This window comes from Pongo abelii, chromosome 11 (assembly GCF_028885655.2).
Source record: "Pongo abelii isolate AG06213 chromosome 11, NHGRI_mPonAbe1-v2.0_pri, whole genome shotgun sequence".
Taxonomy (NCBI): domain Eukaryota; kingdom Metazoa; phylum Chordata; class Mammalia; order Primates; family Hominidae; genus Pongo; species Pongo abelii.
This window is the reverse complement of record NC_071996.2, coordinates 106,240,770-106,258,945: the sequence shown is the minus strand read 5'-3', so window position 1 is coordinate 106,258,945 and position 18,176 is coordinate 106,240,770. Positions and strand designations below refer to the sequence as shown.

The 18,176-nt window shown below is 36.4% G+C and overlaps 1 protein-coding gene across 24 annotated transcripts in view; it reads right to left on the bottom strand.

Annotated features, from left to right (window-relative positions):
- The window catches only part of CARF (calcium responsive transcription factor), an 88,113-nt gene that overhangs the window by 28,371 nt on the left and 41,566 nt on the right, over positions 1–18,176 (bottom strand). For all 24 annotated transcript variants that reach the window (XR_008522641.2, XR_008522639.2, XM_054549018.2 and 21 more), the window contains 5 exons: positions 16,945–17,074; positions 15,313–15,397; positions 9,668–9,857; positions 4,345–4,465; positions 1,366–1,509 (listed from right to left, as the gene is read on the bottom strand). Coding sequence is in view for 22 of the 24 variants with exons in the window: in XM_054549018.2 (XP_054404993.1) it covers positions 1,366–1,509; positions 4,345–4,465; positions 9,668–9,857; positions 15,313–15,397; positions 16,945–17,074 (670 nt within the window). In the remaining 2 variants the exon portion in view is untranslated. The remainder of the gene's footprint in view (positions 1–1,365; positions 1,510–4,344; positions 4,466–9,667; positions 9,858–15,312; positions 15,398–16,944; positions 17,075–18,176) is intronic.

Here is an 18,176-nt window from a genome sequence, read left to right as displayed (position 1 = left end):
TTAGACCAAAGTAGGAATCATAATTACTTAGGTTAATACTCATAAAGAAAAGGATTAATCCTTTAAGAAAAAATTATATATGGTTATTTCATATCAAAATTTAAAATGATCTAAGATCTGCTTTATATCCAATTAAATTAAAATATTTGTAAATATTTATAGACTTTCACTGTGGTCCTACAGTTGAGGGAGATACAGGGATTTTAAGTATATATGAAAATGGCATTTTAAATTTCATATTAATTGTATTATTTTGGGTTCACGAGAAAATTCATATTAAGTATATTTTACCTCAAAATAAAGAGAAGACATTGTAAATCATCATCTTTTGAACTGTGTATTTTCCCATTCATCAAACATTCGTCCCAAATTACACTTCTCTGTTACACCTACCATCCTTCCAACCAAAGATAGAACCTGTCAAGATTGAACTTTATGGTTGATTCTTCCCTCACAGGAGCTCAACATACTGCCTCTGCAGCACTCCCAGCTCCTGCTGGCCAAGTGAGCAAGAGAATTAACTAAAGGTGAATGCAGATCTCTTGGAGAGCCATGCAAAAAAAAAAAAGAAAAGTAGACGGTAGGAAAATGAACTAATCTGGTAGGATACTGCTTTAATTGATATTTCTGTATAAAATTCTTACAATGACTGATAATGCCTACTTAAAAATTATATGCAATGCTCTTCAAACTGCAGGATCTAATTTTTTTAGTGATATTTTTGACTTTCATTGAAGGATCTAATTATTGACTCAATTTATTTTTCATATACCTGAAAGTTTTTTTTAAAGATCACACAAAAACGATATTCCATACACTTAAATCCATTATACAATAACAAATTATTCACCCAGACTGACACATAAAGGAAAGTAAAAAAGAATGCTAGTATTTCTCATTTAAAACCTAAAGCATAAAAGGAGTGAAATGGAATTTTATTTACGGCTTAGAATTCATTTCTGGCTGCCGTAAGTAATCAAAGATTAGTTTTAAAAAAATGACAGGCGGCTGAAGTTTCTGCTCATAGTAAGTATCTAAAACAAAGTACTAAATATATAATAAAGTGTATTAAGTATGTCTTTGTCATTTTGAGAAAAAGCTTTTACATGGTATATGGTATACAGAGTATATGCTATACAGTATGGAATAATTCTTTGGTCTGAATTATCTACAACTTGGGGCTGAGAAACTCAATGGCTTACACAGTGGCAAATCAATTTAATATCTAGGGAACTATTGATATCTCTACCTTATAAAACCATTACTTAATGAAATAATTGGAAAACTATAATTTCCCTTACAAAATAATTCTTGGAAATTGAGCTAATTAATTTGTAAAATAAAAGAACTATAAAAATGTCATACCTAAGAACACCACCAGCATCTACCAAGTTCTTCTTTAGCATGTTAAAAGCTTTCTCCTGCTCCATTCTGATAATTTTCTTGTCAATTTTGGGGTCTGTAGGAACTCTATATTCAGGAAACTTCTGTACCTTTTTAATGTAAATCCTTTATACAAGATAAAGAAGAATTTGTTACATTATATTATAATCTCAAGATAATCTATCTTATCAACCAGAAGTCTACTTTAAGCATTCAAGCTTAGAGAAAATTCAATTTATCTGTAAAGTATTCAGAGGCTTATGTAAAATATATGCCATATTCTCAGTTGTATTAATACTTAGCAAATTAAAAGTAAACATTATTTGAGTAAAAATATCTAAGTACTTACAGATTTTACCATTTTTTTCCCCTAGATTTGCCTTCTCTTCATTCTCCTGGAAGGCATAATCACCTCATGCCTGGAATACTTACTTACTTTATTTATTTATTTATTTATTTATTTATTTATTTTTTGAGATGGAGTTTTGTTCTTGTTGCCCAGGCTGGAGTGCAATGGCATGATCTCAGCTCACCGCAACCTCCGCCTCCCGGATTCTAGTGATTCTCTTGCCTCAGCCTCCCGAGTAGCTGGGATTACAGGCGTGTGCCACCACTCCTGGCTAATTTTGTATTTTTAGTAGAGACAGGGTTTTTCCATGTTGGTCAGGCTGATCTGGAACTCCCGACCTCAGGTGATTCGCCCACCTCGGCCTCCTGAAGTGCTGGGATTACAGGCATGAGCTGCCATGCTTGGCCCTGGATTACTTTAATAGCCTCCTTCCAGGCCTGTGCCTCCAATCTTTCATTACTTAAATCCACTTGATAATTCAATGTCACAGGTGATTCTCCTGCCTCAGCCTCCCCAGTAGCTGGGATTACAGGCATGTGTCACTATGCCTGGCTAATTTTTTTTGTATTTTTAGTAGAGACAGGGTTTCACCATGTTGGTCAGGCTGGTCTCAAACTCCTCACCTCAAGTGATCCGCCCACCTCAGCCTCCCAAAGTGCTGGGATTATAGGCGTGAGCCACCGCACCCGGCCTCTATAGCTTTATTTATATGGTTCTCCTAACCTACAATATCATCCCTCTAACTCTAGCCACCCAAATTCAATTTAAACTTCATCATCCAATTTAAATTGTACTTTCTTTCCTGCCATGAATTTGTATGGATATATTCCTTCTTTAAATACCTAAATAGGTAGTTAAATCATATATTTCACACTATATTCTATACTATCATGTTGTCTACTAGTTTTTGTTTCCTGATCCGTTCCCCGGGATTAAGTAAAATTTTATTCCTCTTTTGGTTTCCCTCCTTCCTATGGCACCCAACGTAGTTTCTGGGCACAGAGTAGATAGTCAAAAAGTACTTGTAGAATGATGGAAAATAAAATTATTTCTTCACATGTAGAGGTTTTCTCCCAAGTTATACCTAAAGTTTTTATATTGCTTATATTTAAGAAACAGTTGATAAGTTTCAAGTCAAGGCTAAATGGAAAAAAAAAAAGCAACTGAAAGTTTGTTTCACAGTCAGGTTTAAATATTACCTAAAGTTAGTATTATAGGATTAAATATGAAAAACCTTGTAAATGGGCTTTAAAAACTTCTTGAGAATGCTAAGGTATTTATTTTATTTTATTTATTTTATTTTTTTGAGACAGAGTCTTGCTCTGTTGCCCAGGCTGGAGTGCAGTGGCGCAGTCTCGGCTCACTGCAACCTCCGTTTCCTGGATTCAAGCGATTCTCCTGCCTCAGCCTCCCGCGTAGCTGGGATTACAGGGCCCTGCCACCACGGCTGGCTAATTTTTTGTATTTTTAGTAGAGACAGGGTTTCACCAGTTGGCCAAGCTCGTCTCAAACTCCTGACCTCGTGATCCGCCCACCTCGGCCTCCCAAAGTGCTGGGATTACAGGCGTGAGCCACCATGCTCGGCCAAGAATGCTAAGGTATTTATAATATGAGATGTGACGCTAAAAGTGTTTCAAAGATCAACTAAGTCCAACCACTACATATTATCTTTTAAATTTTTTATTTTACTTAATAGTTTAAAACACTTTCAATATATTTTAAGTCTTAAAATACTTTCAATGTCTAAAAAATTTACATTCATAAAGGACACTGTAAAATCTTTCATTGGTTCATATTTTTCATCCTTACCAAGAGCAATGACTACTCTGTAGTCCTAATCTATCTAAAACTTACTACGTTGGTCTCATAATTTGCTGCTAAATTGATAAAATCGCTCTAAAAAGCAACTTTGCAATATTTGTCAACATTTTTAAAAGATACAGCCTTTGCCCTAGCAATGTCATTTCTAGGAATTTTTCCTACTGAAACACTTGTAGGAATGCACAAATATGTACAATATTAATAACTGCAGCTTTGTATAATACTAATAAGGAATACCTTTCACAGCTTACATGAATTAAATGATAATTCATTCATAAATAGAATATTATATGGCTATTAAAAAATAGTACTTTTATGTACATATATGGAGTCAGCTTTGAGATACACTGAGAATGAAAAAAAGGAAAGAATGTCATTACATTCACACTAGTATGTAGCATATCTGTGCAGCAGATAACCACAATAGGCATTCAGATTGAGAATAAATCTATGTGAATTCATATCAAGAAAAAAGGTACACTACTATTTAAGTTTAAGGAAAGAAAATATTAGTGAGCTTTACTGAGATTTTCAACAACATTTATAGGGGTAAAGAAGGAGATCTCTGTCTCTCTGCCTTTATATGCATCCATATACACAGAATATCTTTGGAAGATGACTCAAAAAACCAGTAAGAGTTGTTGCTTTAAAGACAGAACAAACATGGGTAAGAGAAAACTTAGAATTCACTCTATACTTTTTGGTACTGTATAAACCTAATAAAAATATGTGTATCAGCTATTCAAAAATAAGTTCTTAATAAAAAACAAATAAAAGAAAATAAAGCTTACCGAGCTGGACAAGTGGCTTTGAAGAGCTGACAAGACCTGCTTTCCTGCTCACTGACTTTTTTTAACTGGAAACCTTTTCTTCTTGGCCCATACTGACACTCCATTACCACAGCTCTACTCCCTGTGGGCCAAAACCAACTATTGATATTAATTCAAGTGTTCATCTATTCTAGACACTAGATTAAAAGTAACTTGGTGGTGGCAATGTCAAAATCTTTCAAGTGCACAGCATTAAGGAAAGAAAACATTAGTAAGTCTTACTTAAATATACAAACATATAAATTTAAAAGTTTATTTTAAAATTTACCAAACGTACCATAATTATGGTAAGAAAATTAGTGAATACCACATTTACTGAATGTCTACTGGCATATAATTTTTTTTTTTTTGAGACAGAGTCTCACTCTGTCACCCAGGCTGGAGCACAGTGGCGCAATCTTGGCTCACTGCAACCTCCACCTCCTGGTTCAAGCAGTTCTCCTGCCTCAGCCTCCCGAGTAGCTGGGACTATAGGCGTGTGCCACCATGCCAAGCTAATTTTTGTATTTTTAGTAGAGACAGAGTTTTGCCATGTTGTCCAGGCTGGTTTTGAACTCCTAAACTCAAGTGACCCGCCTGCCCTGGCCTCCCAAAGGGCTGCGATTTAGAGGCATGAGCCACTGCGTCCCACCTGACATATGGTTTTTATACTGTTTTATAAATAGTGAGCAAATGTTACATTTGGTTAATAAATATTGGTATCATTTGAATTTTTATTTCCTTTTATAATTATTTTCTTATTTTTATTTGGGCTGTTAATGCAGCAGCCAGCCCTAAGATGGCCCCCAGTAATCCATGCCTTCTAGTATTCATGTCCTTGAGTAATCCCCTCCCCTTGAATATGGGCTAGACTTACTAATACGTTTAATAAATATGGCCAAAGTGGTAGGAAGTTATTTTTGATATTAGGTTGTAAAAAGACTGTAACTACCATTTGGGTACTCTCTCTTACTCTTGCTTGAATTGCTCTCTCTGGATGTAATCAGCTGCCATGTGGTAAGGGAGCTCTGTGGAAAGGCCCACGTGGCAAGGAATAAGGCCTGCTGACAGCCACAAGAGTGAATCTGAAAGTAGACCCTCCCTCAGTCAAGTCATGAGATGACTGCAGCAGAACCACTTTGCTGAGTCACTCTTGGATTCCTGACTCACAGAAACTGTGAGATAATTAACGTTTGTTTTCAGCCACTACGTTTGGGATAATTTGTTACATAGCAATAGATAATACAAATAAGTAGATGTGAAAATTATATAACTTAAGATTTTAAGTTTAATATCTTACACTACTGTAGGATACAACAAAGTTTTAAAATATAAAATAAAAACACCATTTACTACTACAAATGTTGATAAAGCTGACATTAAAATATAAAAACTTCTGTTTAAAAGACACCATAAGTAAATATAAAAGTAATAGTGTGAGAAATAGCATTTTATAACATATATAACATAGTAATTCCCCATGTAGAATTACTATGTAGACTACAATCACAAATAATTCATAAACAACCACTCAGAAAAATGGGCAAAGGCTATGAATAGCCAAGTCAGAAAGAAAAAAAAGGTAGTAAATGAACAAAGAAAAAGATGTTCAACTCTACTAGTAAACAGGGAAATGCAAATTAAAACAATAGTAAAATACTATCTCATACTCCTTGGAATGGCAAAAATAAAAACATTCGACAATACTCTAAAACAACTGAATCCATTGATCAATCTGAACACCACAAACAGAGAGACACACACAGATGGCAATAAGTACACAGCACACCGAGGAGGTATTCTTGCAAAAATCAAATCTGCATTTAATCAAGGCTCTAGACCTGTTTACAGAAAATACAAGAGATAAAGAACAAAAACTACATCACACAGATGGAATAAGCAAAACCCAGAATATGGCAAATATTACAGAACAAACTACCTAGAAGAGGAGAGAAATCTTCAAATGGTAAGAAGTTTAAGAGATTTATTAACTAAATGCAGTCTGTGGACCCCGTTTGGATTTGAATTTCAACGACCTTTGAGGAGAGGAAAAAAACCTGTGAGATAAGTGGGAAAATGTAAACACTGAACATTTTATAACATTAAAAAGTTACTGTTAATTTTCTTAAGTGTGATAATGGGATTGTCACATATGTATGTTTGTATATATATATACACATATATGTATATACATATGTAAGGAATCTTTATCTTTTAGAGATATATACTTTGGTATACACCATATACTTTAGTAATTACAGATGGAATGATATATCTGAAATGTGCTATAAAACCATCTAGGGAATGAGGAAGTGTAAGGGGTATGAGACAAGACTGACCGTATACTGACAGTTGTTGAAGCTGGAAGATAGATACCTAGAGTCATGGGGTTTCTTATATTATTATCTCTACTTTGATTCACATGTAAAAATTTCCATAATGTAAAGGTTTTTTAAGGCTGGGCACAGTGGCTCATGCCTGTAATACCAGCACTTTGGGAGGCTGAGGTGGGCAGATTGCTTGAGTTTAGGAGTTTGAGACCAGCCGAGGCAACATGGCAAAACCTCATCTGTCCAAAAACATACAAAAATTAGCTGAGCATGGTGGCATATGCCTGTAGTCTCAGCTACTCGGGAGGCTGAGGCAGGAGGATCTCTTGAGCCAAGGAGATTGAGATTGCAGTGAGCTGAGATCACACCACTGTACTCCAGCCTGGGTGACAGAGTGAGACCCCGTCTCAAAAAACAAAAAACAAAAAACAAAAAAAAAGATTTTTAAACATCTGGCAATGCTAAGTCATGAAGTAAAAGTGGGGAAATGAAATTTTCACACACTGCTGACAGGAGTGAAAATTGGTACAAGTTGTCAAACCCTTATGTACAAATCTGAAATCCAAAAAGCCCAGAAAACAGTTTTTTCAGGACTCACTTGGCTGCAAAACCAGGCCTGGGCTGTGTGAGGTTATTTATAGTTTTTATTTGTTTCTCTTGGTGTGACTATCTAATAAAGAATTGGTGTTTGATTATGTGATATTGGCTATAACAGGGGTCTCTAACCTCCAGACTGGACCACTACCAGTCTGCAGCCTGTTAGGAACCAGGCCGTATAGCAGGAGGTGAGCAGTGGGCAAGCCAGCAAAGCTTCATCTGTATTTACAGCCACTCCCTATCACTTGCATTACCTCCTGAGCCCTGCCTCCTGTCAGATCAGCGGCAGCATTAGATTCTCATAGAAACACGAACCCTATTATGAACTGCACATGCAAGGGCTCTAGGTTGCCGGCTCCCTATCAGAATCTAATGCCTGATGATCTCTCACTGTCTCCGATCACCTCCAGCTCAGACCTGCTAGTTGCAGGAAAACAAGCTCAGGGCTCCCACTGACTCTACATTTCTGGTGAGTTGTGTAATTATTTCATTACATATTACAATGTAGTAATAATGGAAATAAAGTGCACAATAAATGTAATGTGCTTGAGTCATCCCAAAACCATCCCCCATCCCTCATCCTGGTCCGTGGAAAAACTGTCTTCCACAAAACCAGTCCCTGGTGCCAGAAAGATTGGGGACTGCTGGTCTATAGAATACCTGCTAGGAGTATTCCATAATGTTACCATATTACATTCAAAAAATTCAGAATTCTGAAATATACCTGGTCCAAAAAAATTCAAAGGGATTCTGGACCTGTACAATCACTTTTGAGAGCAATTTTAAGATAATCTTGTAAAGATGAAATGGGCATAATTCACAACCAGCAATTCTACTTTAAGGCATATACTCTAGAAAAACTAATTACAGCTTTTCATTAGAGTATATATAGTGTGGAGGTTTGACTACAGCATTCTTTGTAATAATGAAAAGTTGGAAACAATCTAAATGATGATCGATAGAAAAATACTTGTGGTTTGGTCACATGCTGGAATATTATACAATGATTAAATTGGATTAACTAGGATTTATAACTATCAATACCAATAGATGTAAAAAAAAGGGTGAATGAAAATATTTGCAAAACAGTATCTACACTTTACTATTTATACATTTTTTAAAAATCCAAAACAATAAAATATTTTATTGTAGATACAATATGTAAGGTAAAGTATAAAAATACAGACTAGAATGATACACATGAAATTCATGTAGTAGCTACCTATAGAGGGTTAAGGAGATTAGAACTAGGATGGGAAAAAGGAAGACTATAGGATTTCAAGTTCATTTTATTATTTGTTAATTTTTTTTTTTTTTAAAGACAGGGTCTTACTCTGTCACCCAGGCTGAAGTGCAGTGGCATGATCATGGTTCACTGCAGACTTGACCTCCAAAGGTCAAGTGATCCTTCCACCTCAGCTTCCCAAATAGCTGGGACTACAGACCCATGCTACCATGTCCAGGTAATTTATTATTTTTTGTAAAGATGAGGTCTCCCTGTTTTGCCCAGGCAGGTCTCAAACTCGTGAGTTCAAGCAGTCCTCTCGCCTTGGCCTCCCAAAGTGCTGGGATTAGAGGCATGAGCCACCACGTTTAAAATAAATAAATAAATATATAAATAAAAAACCCAGCTCATTTATTTTTAATGCTGCATTTCTTTCATAGAATACTGATGAAACTCAGGCAGAAGTGGTTACATTTATCTCATCTTCTCTTAAGTATTTCTCATTAACCTCAGAGGTCCAGGATGAAACTGCAACTCTTTCAGCTAAATTAGTGCCCTCATAGTCCTAAAATAAATTGCTTAGTTTTAGATTCTTTGGGGCTCTAATTAGTCTAAGAGATTTGCTTGAGACTCTACTCCCTTAGTAAACAACTAACCCAGTGTCTGAGAATACTGTATATAATATACCTAATGCTTGAGAACTTTAGTATCAGAATTCTATAACTCTAGATTATATACAAATTCTATACAGTAACTCCAGAGTTACAAGCTACATAAAACAGACATAAATTTCTCCCACAATACAAATTGAGAAGGCTAAAATATTTAATCTGAAGGGGAAAAACACAGCTGATGTACATATTTAAAATAAAATTGCTCTTTTAACATTTTATTAAATAGGTTTAACTGAAACTTCGACATTTTTCAGTATATGAAAGAAGTCTTATTTATTCATTGATATATTAAAATGCAATCTTATATAAGTAATTGATTATATTTTCTATAAGTTTTTTCAATTTAATATGCATTTTAATCAATTAGCATTCAATTGTCAGCTACCAAAATAAAAATGTTATCACCTTAGGAAAATCACAGTTTCACAATGGACTATGGCTGCTGCTGAACCTTTTAAAATAATTCTTTAAAAAAGTACCTGCATTAACAAATGGGATTCCATCATATGGGACATACTGGGATTTCCACATCAAGCGTGTAGCAGGCTTGGCTGGGCTTGGAGACTGACGGGTCCCCCAAACACTCTGTGTTTGCTGCTTGTGAAATGTTAGGACACTTTCTAATTCAGTCTCACTTACACAGTAGCCACGGTATGAATCTCCAATTTTCTGCATGTGGTAGAAATTAAACAAAATTACTAGCAAATACACTTCATTGCATAATAAATGTAATGAGATGGTTGTCCAAAATGGAAGACTCATCACCTTTCACAAGAGAATGTCATTTGTGCCCTCAGATCAATGGTCTATTACAACCAGTGGGTCTGATTTGAGTTCAACCAGGTGTTTGTTAGGGAATATAATGACAAACTCATTGCCATACTATCTTTATCAACGTCTTGTTTGAGAGAAAGAATATTTAGAAAAGATAACTTGCAAGAACATATAATGTATATCCATTCTTTCAGATATTTAAAACTCTATCCTGGATCAATCCAGATCAGCGTAAAACTAACCACAAAGTACTCATTTCCTATGGGGCCTCCTTTACTGAAACTGATTTTTTTTGGTGGGGTGAGGTTGGGAGGAGAAAGGAAAAAGGAGGGAAGGAAGGAGGGAGGGAGGGAAGGAGGGAAAGAGAGAAGGAGGGCAGGCAGGAAGGTAAGAAGGCGGGAAGGTGGGAAGGCAGGAAGGCTTGAGATTAATTTTGATAGGATGCCATGCATCTATTAGAAACCCAATGAAAATTGTGATTGATTGACAAAAAGGCTATAGAAAAATTTGCTCATTATATCAACATTCTTTTTATGAACATCCTTCTCTGAGGCCAGGCACAGTGGCTCACACCTGTAATCCCAGCACTTTGGGAGGCCAAGGTGGGCAGATCACCCGAGGACAAGAGTTCGAAATCAGCCTGGCCAATATGGTGAAACCCCATCAGTACGAAAAATACAACAATTAGCTGGGTGTGGTGGTGCTTGCCTGTAGTCCCAGCTACCTGGGAGGTTGAGGCACAAGAATCCCTTGAACCTGGGAGACGGAGGTTGCAGTGAGTTGAGATTGTGCCATTGTGCTCCAGCCTGGGCAACAGAGCAAGACTCTGTCTAAAAAAAAAAAAAAGATCCTTCTCTGAGAGAAATTTCTGTCTGCTCTTAGTACCAAAAATAGTTAATGGTTTGCTTTTATCTTATGGAAATTAGCATAATTTTTAAATCTAAAAGGCACAGAATTTAGTAACTACGTTTCCCCTTTTGAAAAGCATATATCTAGATTATAGACAAGTACATGTATACATGCACACACACATAGTTGGTTAAGACATGTATTTTCTTACTTCCATTTATGTTCCCATCCTTGTCTTTCTTTATTGTTTAGCTCCCACTTTTAATTTCTACCTTGCTAATATATTTTACGTATTTTTTGTAAGCTCTCTTAAATTCCTTCTAAAACAAGGTATAAATAAATAATGTAAATTAATTGATATTATCTAAATACAACCATTTGAGTATCCCTGTACTAGAGGAGAAACTTTTTCTTTTCTTTCTTTTTTTTTTTGTTTTTGAGACGGAGTTTCACTCTTGTTGCCCAGGTTGGAGTGCAATGACGCTATCTCAGCTCACTGCAACCTCCATCTCCCGGGTTCAGATGATTCCCCTGCCTCAGCCTCCCAAGTAGCTGGGACTACAGGCGTGCATCACCACGCCTGGTATTTTTAGTAAAGACAGTTTCGCCATGTTGACCAGGCTGGTCTCGAACTCCTGATCTCAGGTGATCTGCCTGCCTCAGCCTCCCAAAGTGATGGGATTACAGGCATGAGCTGCTGCACCCAGCAGGGGAGAAACTTTTTTTTCAATACCAACAGAAAAAACATGTTAACTGTGATCTCTTACAATGAAATGCAGAGACCTAGAATTGACTCCATGTATGTTTCCCCCTTAGAGGAAATAAGAACAGAGATGTGGGCAGAGAGGAAGAATACATTTAACAAATAGAAAGGTATCAAAATACTGTTGTGGCTGTACTTTGGGTTATAATAGTTAAGAGATAATCTGATGCCAAACAATACATTATCTGCAATTTCCTCTAAAATAATGAAAATGCTTATGTTTATAATTTTTCCGCTAACCTAGACAACTCTTTATCAAAATATTCACTACAAATAAATGAATATAAATTTTAGCTATACTATAATTTACTTATGAATAAAATTAGAATATGTCAATAAAGAAAAAAATCAGTATAATATAATCAAAACTATATATACTTATAAACAGGCTTACAGATAACATTTTAATACAGTATTGACATTTGTCCAGTTAATACACTTTAGTCAAATCTGAAAAAAATGCCTATAGTAAAACATCATTAAATGAGAAATTCAAAAAATAAAAGATTACTAAACAATATTTTGAACCAAAATGCAAAAAATATTTCCTCAGCCATTAACCCAATTTTTTTTTTTTTTTTTTTTTTGAGACGGAGTCTCCCTCTGTCACCAGGCTGGAATGCAGTGGTATGATCTCAGCTCACTGCAACCTCCGCCTCCTGGGTTCAAGCAATTCTCCTGCCTCAGCCTCCCGAGTAGCTGGGCCTATAGGCACGCACCACCATGCCAGATTAATTTTTGTATTTTTAGTAGAGATGGGGTTTTACCATGTTGGCCAGGATGGTCTCAATCTCTTGACCTCGTGATCCACCCGCCTCAACCTCCCAAACTGCTGACAGACATGAGCCACCACACCCAGCCAACTCAAAAATTTTTTTATCACTGATACAGCTTGAGAGAGGAGAAAGAACCCCTCACTGGGAAAGAAGTGGTTCATCTTGGACAACCATACTCAAGTCTGTCGGACAAGTAGTACTCAGTTTCTTACAAGATATACGATGATTTTAGGTAAGCCACACAATGCACTATAGCTGTAACATAAGGTGATTTGGTTGCATGATTGTTTTAATAAATGCTGTAATATCCATAGCATTCCATGAGGCTTGTAATAATGATTTTTAAAACCCTCATCAAACAATCACAACAGTAACTTTAGGAAACCACTGAAAAACCATGACTAACAAAAGGTAGGGGAAGAAAAAGCTAAAACTACACACACACACACACACACACACATACGTACATATGTATATACATACATGTACTCTACTTAGAAAAGCAACAACTTTTCTAAGTTGTTGATAATGTCCTAACAAATGTAATACATATAGCACAAGGTTTTTTTATAAGAAATTTTCTCAAAATATTAAAATAGAATATTTTTTCTTTCCCACATTTTAAGATTTGTTTAAAACAATGAAGCATTCTGATAGTTAAATATTCACTACCATCTATGGTTTGTATATAGAGTAGGCATGGTCCCTTTCCTCAAAAAGTCTAATTGTTATTTAACAGTGAACAACCCACGCTAGTAAATAATTTTATTTTTAAATTTTTTTTTTTGAGATGGAGTCTTGCTCTGTCATGGACTGGAATGCAGTGGTGTGATGTTGGCTCACTGCAACCTCTGTCTCCTAAAATCAAGCGATTCTCCTGCCTCAGCAGCTGGGACTACAGGTGCCCACCACCATGCCTGGCTAATTTTTGTATTTTTAGCAGAGATGGGGTTTCGCCACGTTGGCCAGGCTGTTCTTGAACTCCTGACCTCAAGTGATCTGCCCCCTTTGGCTTCCTAAAGTGCTAAAATTAGAGGAGTGAGCCACCACACCTGGCCTAAGCTAGTAAATAATTAAGAATGACAATTAATACTAAATAATTTAAAGAGAGAAATAGGTAAAGGCTAAAATAATCATTAGATAATTTATAGAAAAGATATGTAGGACTTGCATTGGGATTTGAAGAATAGTTAGAAATGGTAAGTAGAAGAAAAAAGTAACATTTAGGAAAAGGAAATAAAAATGGGTAAAGGAGGAGCTAAAGAAAAATTCTGGAGTATCTGTTGAAAGTAGGAGGACTAGGCTAACAAGAATGAAGATGAGTTTGAGAAAAGTAGGAAATAAAGTAGGACAATGTAGGATGATACCAGATTATGAAAGGCCTTTGAAGCTAGCTACAGTGGCTAAATAATGTGGAAAAAATAACACGACTTATTGGGCACTGAGAAAAGACAATTAAAACAATCTTCAAATACAAGTAGCCTTAGAAAAATATACATTAGGGACCAGAAATGGGAAGGTCAAGGATGTTAGGGGGCAGGCTATTCCTGTAATCAAGCACAAGAGGACAAAGGCCTATTGAAAAATGGGCCAAAAAGAAAAAGATACTTTAAAGGAAAAACTAACAGAATCTGGTGACTACTTCTGGGCGCGGTGGCTCACGCCTGTAATCCCAGCACTTTGGGATGCTGAGGCGGGAGGATCACCTGAGGTCGGGAGTTCGAGACCAGCCTGACAAACATAGCAAAACCCCGTCTCTACTAAAAATACAAAAATTAGCTGAGCCTGGTGGCATGTGCAAGTAGTCCCAGCTACTCAAGAGGCTGAGGCAGCAGAATCGCTTGAACCTGGGAGGTGGAGGTTGCAGTGACCTAAGACAGCGCCACTGCACTCCAGCCTGCGTGACAGAGCGAGACTCCATCTCAAAAAAATAAAAAAGAAAAAGAATCTGGTGACTACCTAAATGTGGGAAAGGAAGAAATTAGTACAAAACTTTATGCCTGGGTATCTAAGGAAATAGTATTTGTCATTACACAGACATGGAATTTTGGAAGTGGAGCTAGTTGTTGCATGGTAGATGATTTCAGTATGGGATATGGTGAATTTGAGGTGAAATTCAAATAAACCTTCAAGCAAGTAGCCAGATATCTGGGACAAGAATTCAAAATCTGGCCTGGCGCAGTGGTTCACACCTGTAATCCCAGCACTTTGGGAGCCCGAGGTGGGTGGATCACCTCAGGAGTTTGAGACCAGTCTGGCCAACATAGTGAACTCCCATCTCTGCTAAAAATACAAAAATTAGCCAGGTGTGGTGGCACATGCCTGTAGTCCCAGCTACTCGAGAGGCCAAGGCACAAGAGTCGCTTGAACCCAGGAGGCAGAAGTTGCAGTGAGCTGAGATTGCACCACTACACTACAGCCTGGCGGACAGCGTGAGACTCTGTCTCAATAAATACATACATACATACATACATACATACATACATACATAAACTGGTGATACGGACTTGAAAATCATTTTTATAGATGTCAGTTGAAAGTCAACAAAGTAGATACGTGCTCCAAAAGACAAAATATAGAGAAAAAAGACAAAGTCAGAAAGTGAGCCTTGAAGAATTTTCTACTGATAATATGAAAAAAAATAAGTGCAAGCAAAGAAAGAAAAGAAATGGTTGAAAAGTAAATAGTAGAGAAACATGATAGTGAAGTTTCATGGACTACGAGGGAAGAGAGTTGCAAGAGAAGAAATAATAGTGAAATGTAAAGAGATTTATATAACCTCTGCTTTAACAGAGCTTAGAATCTCTAAGAATTCAACAACAGATGAGATCAGATTTAACATAAACACAAACAAAATACTGTAACTATAGCCTATATTAGTTGTACTCATAAGTGGCATTTGGGGATGACCTGTGGTTATAATCAGTTAAGTAATTCTAGGTAATGATTATTTTTAACTCACCTCACAGCTCCTAAGATGGCAGGCCCATATAGGTGTGTTAGAGGAAAGTGGCTGAAGAGGCGCCAGAAGGGGTTCTTCCAGCATTCTGGGATAGGAGAGGAATATATATAAATATGCAATTCAATGAAAACACAAAATGCATTCAACTGCTTTATCCTCTTAGTATCAAAGACAAATATTGAAGTCATCAATAAGAAATTTTAACAATAACTACAGATTGATCTGATGGGTGCATTAGTTATTATTTTCTTTAACCACTACTATTTTATTAACTGCTAAGTCAAAGACCTAAATTTCTTCTTCCAGATACATATAGTCCCAACAACTTCAAGTGTTTTATATATCTCTCCCAAAGCTTATTTTGTGCTCTTATTATATAACTGTTTTCATTTATCAAAAAAGTGATAAATTTGACTAGTTTGAAGTAACATTATGTGTTACTTCTTGGACTTTTGGCTAAGATCAAGTGAAAAGCAACATTATTAAGGTCTGAGATTAAATGTCAAAAATAATGTCTTAATTCAAAAATACTTTTATGGAACAATTAAAATAACATAAACAATACATAAGCCATGTACATGTTTCCCTAAAATATCACAGTATTACTTTAAAACAAAAACAAAAACTGAAATAAAAGTTAGCAAAAAACATTTTAAACATTTTGCCACAGAGGAATTCTATGCATAAAAATGTGATAAAACAATTTAAAAAATTTAGGAACTATAATGAATTTTTTTTTTTTTTTTTTGAGACAGAGTCTCGCTCTGTCACCCAGGCTGGAGTACAGTGGCACGATCTCGGCTCACTGCAAGCTCCGCCTCCCAGGTTCACGCCATTCTCCTGCCTCAGCCTCCCAAGTAGCTGGGACTACAGGCACTGGCCACCACGCCCGGCTAATTTTTTTTTTTGTATTTTTAGTAGAGACGGGGTTTCACCGTGTTAGCCAGGATGGTCTCAATCTCCTGACCTTGTGATCCGCCTGCCTTGGCCTCCCAAAGTGCTAGGATTAGAGGCATAAGCCACTGCACCCAGTCTTTTTTTTTTTTTTTTTTTTTTTTAAATGGAGTCTCACTCTGTCGCCCAGGCTGGAGTGCAGTGGTGCAATCTCGGCTCACTGCAACCTCCGCCTCCCGGGTTCAAGCAATTCTCTGCCTCAGCCTCCCAAGTAGCTGGGATTACAGGTGGCCATCATCACACCCAGCTAATTTTTGTATTTTTAGTAGAGATGGGGTTTCACCATCTTGGCCAGGCTGGTCTTGAACTCCTGACCTCGTGATCTACCTGCCTTGTCCTCCCAAAGTGCTGGGATTACAGGAGTGAGCCGCCACGCCTGGCCATGAATGTTTCTTTATTCTGAAAAGTCTGTTAATGTCAGACTAAATAAACTAATACAATTTTCATACTGTTTCAAAAGATAACAGATGTCACTGAGGAAAAGTGGCACTTTTGACATTTATAGCTTCCAGAGTAGCCGCCTTATGACCAAGATGCCTTAAAATAACTAAAAATATATTCAATGATAGTTCCTTCTATTTTCTGATTTTCTCTAGTCAGCCAGCTTTAAATGTGTAATTTGTAAAAAGATTTCCACAGTGATATTAAAAGATGAGCTTCTTTTTCCCATGGACTCACCTGGTCACTGACTTTTTGGGCAATGTGAAGGATGTTTGAGGATGAAGAATGTAATTGCTGGTATTGTCTGCTAGAGTATCCACTCTTACAGTTGGTAAGTTTCTGTCAGTGGGTTTCTCTTCAGGGACATCTTAACAACAAAAACAAGAACAAAGTAACATCAATATCTTGAATAAGACCATAAGAATATACCTAACTAAAACTTATGTATTTGTAATAGGTAAAGAAAATTTATGCTTTATTGAGAATAAAGGAATAATGCTTTATTGAGAATTTCTCTGATACTTGTTTACTTTAAATTATAATACTGACTACTGTAATTTTATAATTAAGTTTTAGAATTTATATTGAACAGCCAGGATATAAAAGTGGTAGAAATAACTGTATATTAAGAGTTCTGCAATATATAGGAAAATGTAAAACTAATTTTGTTTATATACTGTGCTCATAATGTTTTCTGCAATCTGTTTTTCTCTTAATGTCTTAATGACTATTAACAAAGAATGATAACACTAAGGTAAAAATATCTGCCCTAAACCATTAGCTATGAAGAAGCAACAAAACAGTATAGGTATGATGTTAGAAAAGAGATTCAAATAGAGGGAAAACGGAGGAAAGCAAAAAAAAAAAAAAAAAAAAAAAAGAGAGAACTAATAGGCATATTACCAAACAGAAAAAGAAAGACTATACAAGGAGAAATAGGGAGCATGATTCTCTTTCCTGAATCTGAAGGGGCCAAGGAAAGAGGAAAAGAGCAAGAGGATTAAAAAAAAATAATAAGTAATGAGTCACATGGCTAATAAAAATATTGATAAAGATATAAATGGCCGGGCGAAGTGGCTCACGCACATAATCCCAGCACTTTGGGAGGCGGAGACAGGTGGATCACCCAAGGTCAGGAGTTCAAGACCAGTCTGGCCAACATGGTGAAGCCTCGTCTCTACTAAAAATATAAAAATTAGACAGGCGTGGTTGCAGGCGCCTGTAATCCCTGCTACTCAGGAGGCTGAGGCAGGAGAATTGCTTGAACCTGGGAGTCGGAGGTTGCAGTAAGCCGAGATCATGCCACCAATGTACTCCACCCTGGGGGATAGAGCGAGACTCTGCCTCCAAAAAAAAAGATATAAATAAAAACTTCTGAAGCTATTAACATTATATTCTTGCTATTGTTGCTGTTATTATTACTGTTATAATTAATAATAATTCATTTTATGCTCATTGGTCATTTGGGA